Consider the following 17,173-nt stretch of genomic DNA (forward strand, 5'->3'; position numbering starts at 1 on the left):
ATAGAAGCTGCAGTTTACCACCACAATGCAAACCAAGTGCTGGAATGTTGACCAACAACGATTTAACAGTCTATGATGGTCACTCAGCCCCCATCTATTGGAAGTTGATGCCACTTAAGTTCTGTCTGGCTAACAGCACCCAATGCAGCTCAGCTTTGTCATACACAGGGAGCTATTCCTCGTCCATGTCCTTGCTCTTCTCTTCAGAAGACTACTCCTGTTCTCGTAGTTCTTCAACATCCAGCATATTACCTTGTTGCCTGATCCAATTGTGCAGAGTACAGCGCACTGGGATGGAAGGTAGTGCATGTATGGAATGAGCTGCCACAGGAGGTGGTGGCTGGTACAATTACAACATTTGAAAGGCATTTGGATGGGTATATGAAAAGAAAGAGTTTGGAGGAATATGGGCCAAATGCTGGCGAATTAAAGAAATCAGTTCAGGATATCTGGTCAGCATGATGAGTTGGGCCAAAGGGTCTGTTTCTGTGCTGTACAACTTTACATAGGAGTCAAAGCAGCCGGCAGGCATACACCTCTAGGAAGTGGTAATAGTTATCACTGATTACCTGAACATTAATGGACTAAATCCCATTCCTGTTTATAAGTTCTGCTGCAGTGTGACAGAGCCCTCTGAATGCCATGTATGTGCAGTCAATAGCACCCTATGCCTGGAAAAAGCAGCTATGTTTCTGAATCCCACTGCAGCATTGACCCCATCGTGGGGAATGAAATAAACCATTGTAACCTTGCACAGAAAGCATCGGTCAGTGGCCTGATGCAGTTGTAGTGCATGATGGAGAGATCCCACACAGCTCAGCTATCACTCCCTGGAAGGAGCCAGTTGCATAGAAGTTCAAAGTGGTCTTCACAGCTATCAGTAGAGGATGGCCTCTCACTCCTGCAGCCCTCAGATCTCAGTCCAGGAGCTGGTATAGCTCTCCCATTGTGCCTCGGTGAAGATGGGACCGACATAGCCACTGCTCCTTGCTCATTTCCAGGAAGTGGATCGGGGTGGAAAGGTCTGATTCCTCCACAGCTGTAATGCATCCTGAGGAGTGGAGAAGCTTCAATCTCTCCCTGAGCTGAGTGCTACTCAGCCTCCACACTGACCTCCTGCTACTTCTGCCTTTGGCCCTGGTCGCCCGTATTCGCCTTCGCCTTTGTCTTCTCAGGAAGGCAGCACAGTGGCTGAGTCATTCAGCTTGAGCCTCAGCATGTACACCAAGATGGTGAAGGTGCCATGCCAGCTGAGTGGGCAACACTGTGTATCAAAAAGAAATGTCTCCGTACATTCAGAAGAGCCCATAAGAATATTAAACAAGATGCTTGATGAAGTGATTGTCTCTGCCTCCTCCAGCACCATTGCAGGTTTCACCAGTTATGGGTCACTTTTGGTCAGCATTTGCTTCTTTGTAAGTCATTGCCATTAAATTGAGTTGTCAATGCTCTTTTTGCAAGAACCAATGATATGATGCAAATCATTTTTGACCATTATTTGAACCCTAAATAAATTCACACTGCATGTACTGTACATGGACTCCAAAATGATTTCAGGTTAAACACTAATGCAGTTCAGAATTTTTCCCAACAAGATCCTGGGGCTATGCAGACTTGGGCCCCGCCCTTCCATTTATCAAACTGATACTCATTCTGCTTACCCTGGATATTGTCTGAGCCATTTCCCTGTTGCTACCCATGTCTAATGAAGAGTAAATGATGGCAAGGAACCTGACTCATGGTCGGTACCCTCACTACCTGGTCACCAGAAATGAAGTGAGGTGGCATAGTAAATTTAGAGACAAAGGTTAATATATAGACAATAACGACTGCAGATGTTGGAAGCTAGAGTCAATAAATATGGAGCTGGAAAAGCTCAGCAGGTCTGGCAGTATCTGAGAAACAGGAAGGCCAACATTTTGGGACTTTCCTCTCCTCAGGAGTTTATTTAGGGTTCAAATAATGTTCAAAAATGATTTGCGTCATATCATTGGTTCTTGCAAAAAGAGCATTGACAACTCAATTTAATGGCAATGACTTACAAAGAGGCAAGTGCTGACCAAAAGTGACCCATAACTGGTGAAACCTGCAAGGGTGCTGGAGGAGGCAGAGACAATCACTTCATCAAGCATCTTGTTTAATATTCTTATGGGCTCTTCTGAATGTACGGAGACATTTCTTTTTGATACACAGTGTTGCCCACTCAGCTGGCATGGCACCTTCACCATCTTGGTGTACATTCTGAGGCTCAAGCTGAATGACTCAGCCACTGTGCTGCCTTCCTGAGAAGACAAAGGCCAAGGGGAATACGGGCGACCAGGGCCAAAGGCAGAAGTAGCAGGAGGTCAGTGTGGAGATTGAGTAGCACTCAGCTCAGGGAGAGATTGAAGCTTCTCCACTCCTCAGATGCTGTCTGGCCTGCTGTGCTTGTCCAGTTTCACATTATTGACAAAGGTTGAAGTGTAGAAGACGGTATGGAATCACATAGGGTGGTTCAAATGTCAGCCAATATTTACCATCTGAGCTTAATTTTGAAGAATTGTTACTTGAGCCAGGTGCTATCCAGTCAGAGGAATGGTTCCCAAGTTTCAGGAAATGGAAAGCGTAGAGACAAAAGGGGCAGAAAATGAATATTCAAGACTGAGATGGATAGGTTTGAATCGGTAAAGGAATCAGAGATCAGGCAAGAAGGTGGGACTGAGTTTGATCAGATCAGCAATGATCTCATTGAATGGCAGAGCTGATGGGCTGAATGGCTGACTTGAGCTCCAATAACCAAATATGCTCCCATAACTCATGGACTTATGGCGTATGATAGAGGAATCAGATAGCTAGGAATGCAAACACAAAAAGCAGAAAATGCCTGAATACAGCAAGTCCATAAACAGGAAGAAAAGCTGTTCACATATAAGGGATAGAAATTCAAAAGTCCTCTTTAGGGGATTCTGGCGCTGGTGGACTGATGGATTTCCAGTATTTTTTTTGGTTCCTATTTCCAGCACTTGCAGTCTTTTCTTTTTGTCAGTACCGTGACTGAGTTGTTGATAGATGAAAATACTTCAATTTAAAGTCAGCAAATAGCTAATCTGAGAGATTGGCCTTCCAGGAGGGGGACTAAAACGGTTTTTTATTAATATTTTCATTCCATTTAGACTTTTATTGTATACCAAAAAAGAAATTTATACATAGCAAAGGATCTTGTAAATATTACAGAAGATGATTTTTTAAAATTCATTTCTGGGTGTTACTGGCTAGGCCAGCTTTTATTATCAATCCCAAATTGCCCTTGAAAACGTAGTGATGAAAACCATCTACCTTTGTGTTAGGTATTACCCCAGCCGAAAGTAGCAAAAAATTTTTACACGTCACCAACGACAAAAACGTCTACTTTGGCACACAAAATTGCGAACATCGTCGATATCAGAAACACTTGATTAGTAAAAATAATAACATAGGTACCTAATGCAGAAATATTATCTTTTGTTCAGATTTGCTCCAAATAGTGAGCTTAATCTGAGTTTTAGTCATTGTAGATCATTCATTATTCTGCAAAATTCACAGCACAAAATTCAACTTGATGGTAATTACACCTAATGAGTAAACTCACAACTTGAAGTATTTACACAGGGTAGCATGTCCCACTGTTACACAGTCTCATTATCTCCACATTATCCAGATGTATGTTTATATGCAAGGATTTACTAAAGATTAATCTGAAAATCAAATTAATTGAAAGCCAGATTTAATAAATATTAAACTTACTAGATCTAGAATAAATTTGTAAGAAATGTATATATTTTAATCATGCCAGTAAAAAATGGAAACACTCATTTAAATTTGGATTTTGTACAAACGTTACCTTTTAACTAACACCAATTTTTGACTTGAATTACTAAAATAAAGATATGCTCAAAAAATGGATGGATTTTGGTCAGCTGGAAAGAAATATTAAAAATCTCAAATCCATACCTTAGTTGATTTCTACAAATAGGAGTGCAGTTCCCGAAGAAGGATTGCTTATTTAAATATTTCAATCAGGCTGTGTGCCTGAGTTATTTTTCCCCAAATCTTTATAGAAATTCTATCATTTTGTTTATGTCCCTTCACCGGGAATATAGAAAGGTTGATGGGCTTGGCTTTTCAAACTTTTGGCATTTTAGTAAATATATATAGTTTATAACAATTTGCTTTAGATACTTGGAAACATAAAGATAGGAGCAAGAGGAGGCCATTTGGCCCTTTGAGCCTGCTCTGCCATTCTTCATGATCATGGCTTATCATCCAACTCAACAGCCTAATCCAGCTTTCTCCCCATTACCTTTGATCCCATTCACCCCAAGTGCTATATCTGGTCGCCTCTTGAATACATTCAATGTTTTGGCATCCACTACTTCCTGTGGGAATGAATTCCACCAGCTCACCACTCTTTGGGTGAAGAGATGTCTCCTCCTCGCTGTCCTAATTCGTCTACGCTGAATCCTCATACTGTGACGCCCTGATTCCGGACATACCCACCACACAGAACATCCTCCCTATATCTACCCCGTCCAGTCCTGTTAGAATTTTATAAATCTCTATGAGATCCTCCCCCATTCATAATGAACTTTAGCAAGAACGATCCCAACCTAGCCAATCTCTTTTCATACGTCAGACCCGCCAGCCCCAGAATAAGACTGGTAAACCTTTGCTGCACTCCCTCGGGAGCAAGAGCATCCTTCCTCAGAAAACGAGACAGAAGCATACAGGGGGATGGGTCTGGGTGTGATGCTCTTTAGAGGGGCGGTGTAGACTTGTTGGGATGAATGGCCTGTTTCCACACTGTAGGGATTCTATGATTCCAGGTGTGGTCTCACCAAGGCCCTGTACAAATGCAACAACAAATGCTCCTGTACTCAAAAAATCTCGCAATGAAGGCCAACATACCATTTGCCTTCTTTACAACCTTCTGCACCTGCAGGCTTACCTTTAGCGACTGGCTCAAAAATATATTTAAGTGATTAAGTAGCTCTCCAAATCTAAGGTATAGTGTAAGCCACAAAATGTAAGCTGACCAGCACTTAAAAGTAATGGATTTCAAAGACATAGCAACGGACTAGAGTTTATAATAAGTTTTAATCAATCTTGAAATAGGTTTATTGGACAAATCTTAAGTTTGATCAGATTGATCAGTATTCTGTGAAGATTGCTTTCCTGCGTCTTACCCAGTCATCTCGCGACTGAGCTTCTTTTGCTTGCTAATAGATGAGTAGAGTCCCGCAGCTACTCTTGCTTTAAATATCAATCATCCAAATCTTAAGTAATGCATGGCATTAAATTTTGATGGCTGCTATATCTAATAGCATTTATTACTTTTAATTGTAAATGTAAGAAATCTTGAGTAACATATAATAGTTCTTTCCACATTGTGCAGAATAGTGAGAAACGTGGAAATGGGGTCAGATTGTTTACAGATCAGGACTGCAAAATGTGGCTCAATTATTCTACTCAATAGCTTCAAGACCATGGTGAGCTGCGAAGGGGAACAACGTGGTGAAGAGTTACCGTCTTCTGGGGTTCCACATAGATCACAGTGCCAAGGAGGGTGATAGCCCACAAGAGAAGCACACAGGAGAGTGGGAAGATCATGCTGTTAGTTAGTGCCTGAATCTGATTAGACATTGGGATCTTCCATTTCAAACATCACCAAGGCTGTTACTGTCCTGTGTTAAATATGGGCTCCTGCATTAGGGACTCCACTTCATAGGAGGAATGCTGTGCTTATAAAAAAAATGAATGGGGCTCCATACCTCAAAACTTTATTTCCATATTTAAAATCATAATCAACATTCAAGTAAGATACCCGAGCCATCTCTCTGCTGCTCCAGAATCGTAATAAGATCATTTTTGCTGGACAGTTTGACAGAAGTTATTTCAGTCAACAGAGATGGTCTTGAACTTTGAAATGAGTTAAAAGGCTTCCAGTCTTGGAGGTAATAAGGGAAGTTCTCCTTGGACAGCTGCGGCTCACACAGAGGGAGATGGAACAGAGGTAGCAGAAAAGACAACCTACTAATAGAGAAAGGAAGAGGAGGCAGAAGAGAGCTCATGGCAGGAGGCCTTACAAACCCCAGGGTTCCGAAACATCACTTCTCATAGCTCCAGCTCAGGAAAACTCTCTACAGTGATTAAGCTTCACCAAGGTCACAGAACTGAAACACGTTCTGAAAATAGACCCGCAACTGCAGCACAGAATGAGAATGGGACTGTGGCCCTCAGCAGGTCCTTCAACAAGACTGCCAACTTACTGCAGTTCACCATTCATTTTCTTCTTCACAAACAAAGAGAAACAGAGAAAACAGATATGCGACACTTTCAGGACAGCGGCCTTCACCAGGGGACAGGGCATTATTGATTGCACACACATGGCTATCTCAGAGGGAAAATGGAATGAAACTGCAAGGGATCTCACTCTCGAACATGTAGACAGTGCGCAGCCGTGTCCACAGCAACATGTGATGAATTGCTGCTAACCTGGAAGCAATCACATTTCATGTTGTACCAGCCACCTGTTTCAATTATTTTCAAATCACCACAATGAACCAGAGAGTGGCTACTCAGTGAGAAGCCTCTCTACTGCACACATATAGTGTTATGATTCCAGATGATGTTATTGTCAGACAACTAGGTTCCCAGACTGAAATCTGGTTTAAAGATCATATTTTGTTTCTCTTTTCCTTTAACAAGGTGGTCTTTCACTGAAAAATAAGCACAAAAGCTGTAGATTTTGTTTTGTTGATAAACTTAAATTTTACTGTTAATAGAGAAGAAAATAAAATAGAATAAATCAAGTTATTTGCAATACAACACAATTTGAAATATTTTGAAATGCTCAGTAAGAATACTACCCATCTATCATAACACTATCACTTTACAATGTTTAAATGCAGAGAATGTTCACAACTCAATCACATGCATAGGTTTGCCTTGCTGTTTTTTTGTTAAATCCTGGTCATGAGAGTTTGGAAAAATCGTCCTTGATTTGTTGTACATCTGAGTTACTACTTTCCTACCTTCAAATAAAATCTTCAGTGTTCTAACTTCTGGTCTGGAGCTTTCGAACTAAAATCCTTACAAAGAAATAACCTATTTCCTAACTGTTCTAAATGATCTCTTTTCTTCAGGAGATACTACTTCACATATCTGACTTCCCATGACACTGAGAACTGAACTATTGATTATGCCCCTGAGCCAAAAACATCCTGATGCTTCTAAACAGAAAGCAAGCTGATGATCCTCTACAACTAATCTGTCCAATAAAACCCTCAGTGCAACCAAATCTTCATTGTCACCACAAGACTCTCTCTCATATTGTTTTGAAAAATATTATGGCTCCAGAATTGTGGACATGTTAATAATTAAACCCCTTCATATGTACAAACTAGAAATCACACACCACTAATTCAAAATCCAAAGTCCAAACTAATTATATTAAAATGTATAAAATCACGTTTTTTGCATCACAACAAATAATGATTCCCTTCAGCCATCTGACTTCACAAGGCCTACAGTACTGGTTCCACAATTAAAGTTATGCTACATCTAGGAACATTATGGGGCAGACTATTAATATTTTAAAGCAGCAGGTTCCCTGCCTGGACTGCTCAGATGGAGCCCTTCAATATTTATTGGAGCAAGATTCCTGATTTGTATTTGTTTGTTGTGTTCTCCACAATATTATGAAGACACAGCCCTTACTGCAATAACTTCCACGACCACCAAGGAGGAGGTGAAGGGGAGAAAACAGTCTACACATTAGAGTTCTAAAATGCTTGTTGTTAGTCATTTGATCCAACTTCAATTCCTTTGGATTCCCCAGATTCCTGATGCTCAACATTGCCCCATCTTAGCATCTCTCAATTGCTGACCTTCACCATAGCCTCTTGGTTACAAGCCCAAACAAAATCCAACACAAAGCAACCAATCCATACTAACTTTAATCTATCGATCCTTTCAAAAATCCACACAAAATTCGATTATTCAATCTTATTCAGCACCCGCCCCCATGAGTGACTTTGTCTGTTCTAGTGCTCCGACTCAGTGCAACCTCAGTGGCTGAAGACCTTGGCTAGATTCTGCAGCACGGCTGTCTCATGGATCTGGTCACTGCGTTTGATTTGAAAAGAATGGGTTCCAACTCTGAAAGAATTGCTGTCAAGTTACTTTTTAATTTGTTCTTTAAATGTGGGTATTAATAGCAAGGTCTGAAATTTATTATGTAACCCTACTCGCTCACGAGAAGGTGATGCTGTGCTGCCTTCAACTGCAATAGTTGCTGTGGTGTAGGCATGTTTACATTACCGTTGGGCAGGAAGTTCCAGGATTTTGACCTAGCACTAGTTGAGGAATAGGGAAATAGTTTCCGTGTCAGGATGGTGAATAACTGGAGGACAGCCTGCCAGTTCTAGTGCTCCCATTTACCTGCTGCTTGTTCTTCTAGACGGCAAAGGTCATGAGTTTGAAAGGTGCTGGTAAAAGAGGCTTGACAAGTTCAAGCCAGACTTCCACTTGCTGCTTGATGGTGATAATGAGCTCCATAGCGCATCTTCCAATGTACTCAGGATCTCTCTGAGCATGCTTATCAGCTTTCTCCATTACAGGGCCCAACTGAAGTCCTTATTTGAATCCTGTGCAGTGGAACTAATCTGCAATTGTATCCTCCAAGGAGCTGGCTCATGTGTTAATCTTCCAGTCTGGTCCAGCTGCAGTTGAATTTTGTCTAGAAACTTACCGTCCACACCTTACCACCTCTGTATAGCCTCTAAGCTTCAGACAGTTATTAGTATCTGAGCTGGTGATTTTGAGTGCCAGTTCAAGTGACAGTGCTTCTTGGTTGGGTCTATGTCTTCCTCCAGGCTTTTGTCTTTAAGCAGCATTAGCTGGACTGGCAGTAATTCTTCATCAAACACAGAGAATGCTGGAGAAGTTCAGCAGGTCTGGCAGCATCAGTAGAGGGAGAGAGAAACAGAGTTATGTTTCAAGTTTGATATGACCCCTCAGAACTGAAGAGTGCACCACAGAGGCTGCCAGACCTGCCGAAATTCTCCAGTGTTATCTGTGTCAGATTTCCAGCATCCACCCTACTTTGCCTTTAATCAAGCAGTTCTTGTGAATTTACATTTTCAAATGGACAAGAGAAGAGCTGGGATGAGAACGGAGCTGTAGAGGGCAAGTCTAGAAGTGTGCGGTCATATCATCTGCAGCTTGTACATCGTACAGGACTGCAGGATGAGGGTGAAGAGGTTCAGAAAACATATAAGGCAGGAAAATGCCACTGTCCTGGACGACAGCAGTGAAACTGGTTGTCACACTGTCTGTAACAGCTGTACCAATAATGCCAAGTGTGATCTCCTCCCAGAAGTAAGAATTACAGCCATTCCTGTCTTCCATTGGTTTGTTGGTGCACCCTTTTATTATGTGCCCTGTTGGCCTGTAAGAGAGAACAGGAAGAATGTCTGTGAGTGTATTGCAATGTGTTCGAGTGATGTGCTGCAAAGCTGGTAGAATGTGGAAGATGAGAGGTTCGGATATGAGACTTAGAACAGTGGTAGTAGGTGAGTGGGTATGGTGGAATGTCTGAATGTCAAGTATGGCTCCCAGCATTTATAGATTGGTGCATGAGCAAGTGATAGGCTGTGGTGCTCTGATTAGTGTGAGAGATTAGAGATATGATTGGCATTTGAAGATGAATTCACTGATTGCGACCAATTCAATGAAGTCACTGAACCTTTCTTTAGTACTTTATGTGGATTCTCGATGCCGGGCAGCAGGCATTTGTATATGTGGCTATTTTCCTATAGAACCTTCACAGAGAGCTTTCTGGCCCCCTGTTACTTGATCACCCTTTCTACATCCTGCCCATAGGCCTCTAATACTCGATGGGCTGAATGGCCTTACTTCCATTCCTATGTCTTATTGTCTAATACTGTAACTGAAATCCTGTGAATCCTCTCTGCGGCCCATTACTCCATTTCTCTGCTCTTCGTATTACTGACAGCCAGTTGAATGATTTGCTGAAGTCAGTCACCTTTGAAAGTGAAGGCTAGTTTTGACTGTTAGTAGCCATGCTCAAAGTTGGGCCTCTTGCTCAGTGTGCAGCCACTCAACAGTGCACTTAGTATTGACTGTTCACCACTACCACGAAAATGAGCAAGCAACACAAAGTTGAGTGTTGCCGGCATCACACCCATTGAATAGTAAGGACCAATACGCTGAGATCCTGGCATGAGCTAATGGATTTTATCAAACTTTGACCCTCTAAACCTTTTTGATCAGACCCAACATATTGGTCCTGAAAAATTAAACTAGGTTTCATGTACATAGGACAAAATGGTTTACATCTATGAGTACATCAACTGTTTACATTAAAACAATTGTTTGCTATCAGTGATAATTAAACAGTAATGTTCCAGCAGATGCTATGAACACGGATTCTGAAGAAAACAGACAATTCAAAACGTACAATAAAACACAAATTGTCATTGTTGGCAAACTGTATGAGATGTGAATTCAGTTAAAGTGGTACTTGCAATAAAGCTACTGCTTTTTATCATCTTACCCTCCAACATGCTGACGTGCATAGCATCATTGGCTCTCTTGGGTACACTAAGCATCACTTCAAGACCGTCCTTTAATTCACCCTTGCCTTCTTCACAGCAGGTTAAAAGTTCCTAAAGACAGAAACGTTAAAGTTACAAATTAAAAACAAGTCTGTCACCCAATGGTGCCTTACCTACCCTTCACCTTTTTAATAAACCAGGATGAACAATTGCTAATATTTTAATAAACTAACCAAGTCACTGAAGTCCCATTTTGTTGCTCCTGGAGAAACTGAAGGATTTAAGGCGTGTAAAGCTGCAGAATCTTCACTCATTTCTGTTTTAATGAATTGTGGTTCCCCACTTCCCAGTCACATTCTTTCCAGGATCCACCACCTGTTTTCATTGCCTACCTGCGGATGTGACTGATGTCTGTGCTCAGCCCATGACTTCCAGCCCAGTCCCCAACCCACTAACCCACAGAACTGTACACAAACTGCTTAAAACAGAAATAATACTGTCTTAGAGTGGTTTGGCTGCAATCTTGGAACAATTTCAGAATACTGTTGATCTGGTACAAGGTGAAATCAGAAAATGCAGTGAGCTGTGCAAAAAATCAGAGCCCAGAACGATGACACTTGGCAGCTGGAAAAGGTTATGAAAGACATGACGGGAAAGTGCAGCGCCACTATAAAATTTGGACAAAGATCTAGAACACATTGCTGTAGACTGCTGTCAGCTTAATAATGCTATGGAGTAAGGCACTCATTTTAAGCAGCTCTTTGGCTGAATCTATTCGACATGTACTGAAAAAGTACTGGGAGCTTTACATACCTTCAGTAGGAGCTGGTACTTAGTGATTCTCTGAACAGGTTTAATTAGGTAGGATGAAATGGAATTGGCCAAACCATGCCTTTGTTGAATTTCCTGCAAAACAGAAGCATACAGTGCAGAATGATGATTCCACTCAGATCCATATTGCTTCAATTAATGTAGTATTTTATGGCACAGTTATCGGATGAAGTAGACAGTTTTATTCAGGACAAAAGCGGTTTGAAGAGCAGAATAGTAAATAAGCAATAACAGGCATTTAAGGAGGTATTTAATAATTCTCAACAAATATATAATTCATTTAGAAAGCCACTACGAGATAGATGAATCATCTGAGGTTAAGGAAGATAAGGTTGGCATCAAACTGAAAGAAAAATTACACCACTGTTGCAAAGACCAGTGGTACGTTGGCATTTGGGTAATTATTCGAAAACTGCAAAGGATCACTAGGAAAGAGGAATACAGTACATTATGAGAGTAAACTAGCAAAATATAGAAAAGCAGACAGGGGTATCATCTACAGATATCAGAAATTGAAGCAATTAGATAAGATAGACATTGCTTTCTTGGAGATTGAAGTTAGGGATTTAACAATGGAAACAAGGAAACTATGTGATTTTGAACGAATTTTGTACGCTGTGTATCGGACTCGGTAGAAGAGACCAAAATCATCCCAATGATAGCTGAAATCAGACCAAAAACAGTAAAAACTTAAAACAATCTTTATCACTGGAGAAAACATACTAGGCAAACTAATGGGGCAGGCATATACTGGACATGATAAAATGTGAGGCTGGATGAACACAGCAGGCCAAGCAGCGTCTCAGGAGCACAGAAGCTGGCATTTCGGGCCTAGACCCTTCATCAGAGAGGGGGATGGGGAAAGGGTTCTGGAATAAATAGGGAGAGAGGGGGAGGCGGACCGGAGATGGAGAGAAAAGAAGATAGGTGGAGAGAGTATAGGTGGGGAGGTAGGGAGGGGATAGGTCAGTCCAGGGAAGACGGACAGGTCAAGGAGGTGGGATGAGGTTAGTAGGTAGATGGGGGTGCGGCTTGGGGTGGGAGGAAGGGATGGGTGAGAGGAAGAACCGGTTAGGGGGGGCAGAGACAGGTTGGACTGGTTTTGGGATGCAGTGGGTGGGGGGGAAGAGCTGGGCTGGTTGTGTGGTGCAGTGGGGGGAGGGGACGAACTGGGCTGGTTTAGGGATGCTGTAGGGGAAGGGGAGATTTTGAAACTGGTGAAGTCCACATTGATACCATTAGGCTGCAGGGTTCCCAGGCGGAATATGAGTTGCTGTTCCTGCAACCTTCGGGTGGCATCATTGTGGCACTGCAGGAGCCCCATGATGGACATGTCATCGAGAGAATGGGAGGGGGAGTGGAAATGGTTTGCGACTGGGAACAACTGCACCTCCCAGTCGCAAACCATTTCCGCATCCCTAAACCAGCCCAGTTCGTCCCCTCCCCCCACTGCACCACACAACCAGCCCAGCTCTTCCCCCCCACCCACTGCATCCCAAAACCAGTCCAACCTGTCTCTGCCTCCCTAACCGGTTCTTCCTCTCACCCATCCCTTCCTCCCACCCCAAGCCACACCCCCATCTACCTACTAACCTCATCCCACCTCCTTGACCTGTCCGTCTTCCCTGGACTGACCTATCCCCTCCCTACCTCCCCACCTATCCTCTCTCCACCTATCTTCTTTTCTCTCCATCTCCGGTCCGCCTCCCCCTCTCTCCCTATTTATTCCAGATCCCTCTCCCCATCCCCCTCTCTGATGAAGGGTCTAGGCCCGAAACGTCAGCTTCTGTGCTCCTGAGATGCTGCTTGGCCTGCTGTGTTCATCCAGCCTCACATTTTATCATCTTGGAATTCTCCAGCATCTGCAGTTCCCATTATCTCATGTACTGGACATGTTGGGTTGCAACCGAAGGCCTTAAAAGAAACATTTATGGTTGATTGATTGATTGATTTATTGTCAAATGTACTGAAATACAGTGAAAAGCTTTGTTTACAAGCAATACAGGCAGATCACAGCAAGCAAAGGATGTATGGATCAAAAAGACTTTGAGGCATACAGGTTACATTATTTTGAGGGTTGAGTCAATTCAACATTCTGAAAACCACTCTGGCTGTGATCTTGAAAACTCCTTAGATTCTGCAAAGGCTCCAACAGAGTTGAATGCCCTCCTCAGGAAAGGAGGGAGGCAGAAAGTAGGAAGCTGTGAATTAGTTAGCTGCACATCCATCATTTGGAAATTGCAGGAATTTGTTATCAAGTAAATTATTTCAGGACACTTAGAAAATCCTCATGCAATCAACCAGAATCAATGTGGTTTTATGAAAATGGAATGGTATTTGATAAATTTGTTAGAGTTCTTTAAGGAGGTAATATACAGGTGGATAAACGGGAACCATTCACATATGTGTATGTATATATTTATATTATATATGTGGTCAAAAGACTTTCAATAAAGGTACCACATTGAAAGGTTACTGTACAAGAGCTCATGGTCTTATGGGAAATAAATTTGCACAGATGCAAAAATACCTAACTAGTGGCAATCATACAGGAAATCTTCCATTCCCTGGAGGTGTCATGAAAGAGGTTGAGAAAGGAAATGCAAAAATTGGGCGAGTTTGCCCTGGAGAGAAATAATTGTACCCGCTTCCATTTCTGGCATTAATTGCTGGGTGAGAAGATGACTTCCACAATTCGCCAGCAACTGAAGCCCCCAAGTGATCAATCAATGGCCACTTAAAGTCCTCAATTCCTCTTGCCTCTCCACCCCTTTCCATCACCTGCCTTCTTTATGAAGAGAAAGGCAATTAATTTGAACTAGGATAAAGCTTATTGAATTTCAGGGAGTGCTCTAACTGCCTCATTCTGATGACAGCCAGAAACAGGAATGAGGGATAAGGAAGTGGTCTCTTGAAGAAATCTCTCCTTCAGCTTCCCCTCCTTTCCTCGACTCTACCCCTCAAGAAAAAGAACAGAAAGACATTCCTTCTCACTGCTGCAAATAGCCTTGACTTGCAGTTCTTAAGCCCCAGAAGCTGTCAGTCTCTGATTGGCCAGCAGCTTGAGAATACTGGCCAGTGTTGAGGTGTCTGATAGGCCGAGAAAATTGTCCATATGATGTTTATTAGCTCTTTATGAGCTATGGTGGGGGCATGGTGTCATTCTGTAACAGATTCACCCTCACACTTGGTCAAACAATGGGAAAATCCCAGCCAGGGAGTGGTATTAAATGGTTCATTTCCAGGTTGGCGAACTGTAATTATCAGAATGTCAGTGGGACAGTGATGAGGCTCAACCATTTACAATCTGCATTATTGATCTGCATGAAGGAACTGAGTATATTGTACCAAACCTGCTACTGCTATAAAGTTAGAGGGGATAACAAATTGTGAGGAGGATACACAAAGTCTACAAAGGAATATATACACGTTAAGTGAGTGGTCAGAAATCTACCAGATAATTTTGGAAAGTATAAAGATTTCATTTGGTGGGAGGAATAGAAAAGCAGAATATATTTAAATAGAAAAAAGTTTAAAATGTTGCAGCTCATATCCTTATCTGGATGCGCTTGTGCATGGATCACAAAATGTTGCCATGAAGGTAAAGCAAGACACAACAATGGCAAATAGAATGGGCTCTATTGCAAGGGGAAAGCATGATAAAAGTTGGGAAATCTTACTACAACTGTGCACGGCATTAGTGGTGTCCCATTTAGAAGACTGTGTTCAGTTTTGGTCTTCTTTTTCAAGAAATATAAAAATATTTGCATTGAATACAGTTCAGAGGAGGTTCACTGTATTAATTCCTGAAATGAAAAGGTTGTCTTATGACAAAGGTTTGAGCAGTTGGTCTGTAGACATTGGAAATTAGCACAGTAAGGGGTGGCTTTTGAAATAACTCCACAGAGGTCAGTATCCCATCACGAAGTCATCCATTACTTACATTTGCACAGTAGAATCACATCATATCATAGAATCATAAAATCCCCACAGTGTGAAAACAGACCATTCGGCCCAACAAGTTCGCACAGACCTTCCGAACAGCATCCCACCCAGACCCATCCCTGCATTTACCATGGCTAACACACCTAACCTACACATCCTTAGACACTATGGACAATTTAGCATGGCTAATCCATGTAACTTGCATATCTGTGGATTATGAGAGGAAACCAGAGCACCTGGTGGAAATCCATGCAGACAAAGGGAGAATGTGCAAACTCCACACAGTCACGTGAGGCTGGAATTGAACCCAGGTCCCTGATGCTGTGAGGCAGCAGTCCTAACCACTGAGCCACCGTGCTGCAGCTAATTCTAAGCTGGCTCTCAGAGTGAACTTGATGTCTGACAATCCCGTTCATATTTGACAGCCAGGGCTCCCTGATTGGACCAGGTTAACAACCCCAATCAGGGAACTCATATTCTATGAGATCCATTTGGCTGACATTATTCCAATCACTACAGTCATACTGAAATGTATAAATTCTGAGAGAAGTTGAGATGCTAAGAAGTCCGGAGAACTAGAATGCATAGGTACAAAACAGTGCTATTTATTAAGACGATGAGGAGGAGTAACTCAATTTCTCGGTGAGTTGTGAATTTTTCAAGTTCTCTATCCTTTACAGCTATGCTGGATGAGCTTTTGAATATAATGTTGGCTGCAAAGGCCATAATTTGAACTACATAAAACAGTCAATAATTATGGGGCACGGATAAAAAAAAATGGAGTTAAGGAGAACGTAATATAAAACATTATCCAATTAATGGTGCAGGTTTGAGGAGCCTTATGATATATTCCTGCTTCTATTTCTTATAACCCTGCATTTTTAAGAATCAATGCTGCATTATTAACTTAATATAATACATTACTTCTCTACAGTTTTAGGCTTTCAAAACATCTGGTCTGTCCCTGATAATGGGAACAGCAGTTGCTGGAGAATCCAAGATAACAAAGTGTGAAGCTGGATGAACACAGCAGGCCAAGCAGCACCTCAGGAGCACAAAAGCTGACGTTTCGGGCCTAGACCCTTCATCAGTCCCTGAGTTGAGTCTGGATCATACTGCAATCTTCAGTGCATATGTCCAAGAATAAGACACAATGGGACTGAATTGCTCTATTAAGGCCCCACAAGGAAATTTTAATATTCTACTCTGTCATTACTACATTTGCTAAATGCAGGCACACAGCAAGGGCAAACCTATTTTCTGCAGGTTGCTAGTGGCTTCCTTCCCAATTCCTGCCCATAGGGTAGTGGCTCTGTAATGAAGCCAGGAATAAACAGTTATGACCCATTCTGTTTCAAGCAGGCTAGAAATTAATTATCATGGCTTGCTTAATGAATGCAAAGTGCCCTACATAGTCTACCAAAAAGCAAAATATCCTAAATTGTAGTTAAGTACTAGCGACGAGAGATACTAATATATATTTTGACTGTTATCTGTTTGTTCCCGAACATAGATTAGTACCAAATAAAGTAACTGAAAATGAAACAACTTTGAGGTCATGACATAATACAAAAATGTATTTCATAATAATATGAAATTAGGAAAAACACACTCAGCACTTCAAGCCTGCTCCCTTAAATGTGACAGGATTCATTGAATAATTTTGTTTTCAGGAGTATTTTTAGCCCTGAACACTTTTCATTAATAGGAAGGAAAGTGAAGCCAGAAATCACAGAAACAGGTAAGTACAAAATTGCAATATTTTACTGAATGCAAATAAAAGATCATAAAATGATAATTAA

General features: G+C 41.8%; 1 protein-coding gene across 1 annotated transcript in view; it reads right to left on the reverse strand.

Moving 5' to 3' along the window:
• Nucleotides 1-17,173, reverse strand: part of kalrna (kalirin RhoGEF kinase a) — a 693,809-nt gene that overhangs the window by 222,228 nt on the left and 454,408 nt on the right. The window contains exons 28-29 of the mRNA XM_059647272.1: nucleotides 11,409-11,501; nucleotides 10,595-10,706 (exon numbers count right to left, since the gene is read on the reverse strand). Coding sequence (XP_059503255.1) covers nucleotides 10,595-10,706; nucleotides 11,409-11,501 — 205 coding nt within the window. The remainder of the gene's footprint in view (nucleotides 1-10,594; nucleotides 10,707-11,408; nucleotides 11,502-17,173) is intronic.

This window comes from Stegostoma tigrinum, chromosome 7 (genome assembly GCF_030684315.1).
Source record: "Stegostoma tigrinum isolate sSteTig4 chromosome 7, sSteTig4.hap1, whole genome shotgun sequence".
Classification (NCBI taxonomy): domain Eukaryota; kingdom Metazoa; phylum Chordata; class Chondrichthyes; order Orectolobiformes; family Stegostomatidae; genus Stegostoma; species Stegostoma tigrinum.